This window comes from Elaeis guineensis, chromosome 15 (genome assembly GCF_000442705.2).
Source record: "Elaeis guineensis isolate ETL-2024a chromosome 15, EG11, whole genome shotgun sequence".
In the NCBI taxonomy this organism is placed as follows: domain Eukaryota; kingdom Viridiplantae; phylum Streptophyta; class Magnoliopsida; order Arecales; family Arecaceae; genus Elaeis; species Elaeis guineensis.
The window spans coordinates 71,512,478-71,514,539 of record NC_026007.2 but is presented as its reverse complement, the minus strand read 5'-3'; the positions used below and the strand labels follow the sequence as shown (position 1 = coordinate 71,514,539).

The 2,062-nt window shown below is 41.5% G+C and overlaps 1 protein-coding gene across 1 annotated transcript; it reads right to left on the bottom strand.

Annotated features, from left to right (window-relative positions):
* Positions 1–330: 330 nt before the first annotated feature.
* On the bottom strand, positions 331–1,701 carry LOC140854044 (transcription factor MYB1-like). Its single transcript, XM_073249382.1, has 3 exons — positions 1,501–1,701; positions 1,044–1,173; positions 331–942 (listed from the first exon to the last, which is right to left on the bottom strand). Exons 1-3 carry the CDS (start codon positions 1,631–1,633, stop codon positions 372–374), a joined length of 834 nt encoding a protein of 277 aa, XP_073105483.1. The 5' UTR covers positions 1,634–1,701; the 3' UTR covers positions 331–371.
* Between the last annotated feature and the right edge of the window lie 361 nt (positions 1,702–2,062).

Here is a 2,062-nt window from a genome sequence, read left to right as displayed (position 1 = left end):
TACAGATAATTAGTTATTTGGTTTGGCAATTGACATGCAAATCTAATTGGCAACCTCAACATTCAACCACATTGACATGAAAATATTTGTTACCATACTAATTAATCCTTCTTTATTGCTTCTGCATGTAGTAAAATGGATGGAAAACACCTCCTTATTTATTTATTTTGTCTCAAGAAGTATGATAACTAGGCCACCTCCATGTCATTGAACAGAATGGAATGATACAACCTAGAGGAGACATCGAGGACACCCTGAAATAAAAGGGAGGAAATATATAGAAAAGAAGGGAATCACCCTCCGTAAGACAATATGTTTATTGCTTTTTTTGCCATGACTCAGTAGTCTAGCAAAGAAGCCAGGGCACTAAGCTATGGGGCGAGATTTGGTTGAAGACCATCCCCAATCCTCCATTCCTCTGGCATGGCTCCATGAAAATGATGTGAAATTTCAGACCAGGGTGAGAGCATCTTGCTGCGTCCATCTAGGCCACGAACTCCACTATTATCTTCTCGAGGTTCATCCATGCAGACTTGCAAGAAATCATCGTCATAAAGTTCGGACAAAAGCTTTTCCATGTCAAAGTCCATAAAAAATTTTGAGGCGTCCACGTCTTCAAGCATTGATTCCAATGCATGCTCATTTGAATGAGGCTCCAAGTTTTGGTCGGCCATTTTATCATCTCGGTGTTGCGGGATGTATACCTTGGTGCACCTCACTGCCTTGGGTCGGATGACAGGATGAGATTGCTTACCCAGTTCTATAGGTGCCTTTGCCTTTAGGCTTGCCGCTGCCTTCCTTTCTTTTGGTTTACTCTGAAGTACTTTTTCACCATTAAATGGCTCAGGGATTGCCTTTACCTCCTTGCCGAGTTTTGTGTTCCAGTAATTCTTGATTTCATTGTCCGTTCGACCCGGCAATCTTCCTGCTATGAGTGACCATCTGCATGCGAAGATTCAAATAATTGTATTAGAAAATTAAGGAGTGCAAGATTATCCCAAGTTGAACCAGTGCAGAGGTTGGATATATTTTACGATCTCTACCGGTTGCCAAGGAGTTTATGAAGTCTGATGATGAGGTCCTCCTCCTCATGGGACATATTACCTCTCTTGATGCCAGGCCTCAAGTAGTTCAACCAGCGGAGCCGGCAACTCTTACCGCAACGTTTTAACCCTGAGAACCATTAATCTCAAAATTGCAAACATTTTGTTTGTCGTCGCGATAACAAATTGATCAACATGTACATGCAAAATGTAGTGACTTGATTTTTTTGAAAAAAAAAATAATTTTTCTTTTTTATTTTTGTTGTTGTTGTTGTTCGTTCTTTGAGAGGAGCTGTACTGCTTGAATTTTTTCCTAAAATGAACTGGGAACATTCATCAAAAGCAAAAAAAAATCAGTGCTAGAGAAAATACTAATGAACAAAATTTTGAAGAGAATTCTAGTGAAGGAATCCATGTTCCTGTGGATTGCTGCAAATTAATGGTCTAGGCTTGTCACCTGCTCTCTTTGGGAGGTCTGTCCATTTGCCTTCACCGTGGACTTTAACGTAATCGGCGAGGATCTTATCCTCGTGAGAAGACCATGCGCCCCGATTGAGTCCGTCCTTAGAGCAAGGAGGTCTTCTACCCATTTCTCCTCCAATCTCACACACTACAACTTATTTTTTGTGGCGATGAAAAGCTCCAAGAGTGAAGTGGGTAATTTTATTGCTTGGTGAGAGCTCATAGAGAGTAGAAGCACCTATACATAAATTTGTGGACGTTAGATACGCTTGCGGAAGAGATTCCAGATCCTCTGTCATGCATGTTTGGCACGTACGACAGAGAGATATGCATGCTTGGCGGGCACCGTGTCTCCCATCTGCGAAGAGGATGCATGAAAAGCGTTGGGAATAAGCCAAAAACCACTGATGACTGGAGAACGACCCCAACCAAAGGACAAACCTAACGCTCCAAAACGCGTATGGAAACAAATTGTTTGAACAGTAGATAGAAGGACAGGTGTTGGACATCCTGCTGGAAATTTTAATTCGAAGGATTTCAATTTTAAATAGACACTC

Coding starts and splice junctions, on each gene's coding strand:
- LOC140854044 (XM_073249382.1), bottom strand. CDS start 1,633: ATGGGTAGAAGACCTCCTTGCTCTAAGGACGGACTCAATCGGGGCGCA. Junction 1,174..1,500: donor AGACCTCCCAAAGAGAGCAG/GTGACAAGCCTA, acceptor AATGGTTCTCAG/GGTTAAAACGTTGCGGTAAG. Junction 943..1,043: donor CATAAACTCCTTGGCAACCG/GTAGAGATCGTA, acceptor CTTCGCATGCAG/ATGGTCACTCATAGCAGGAA.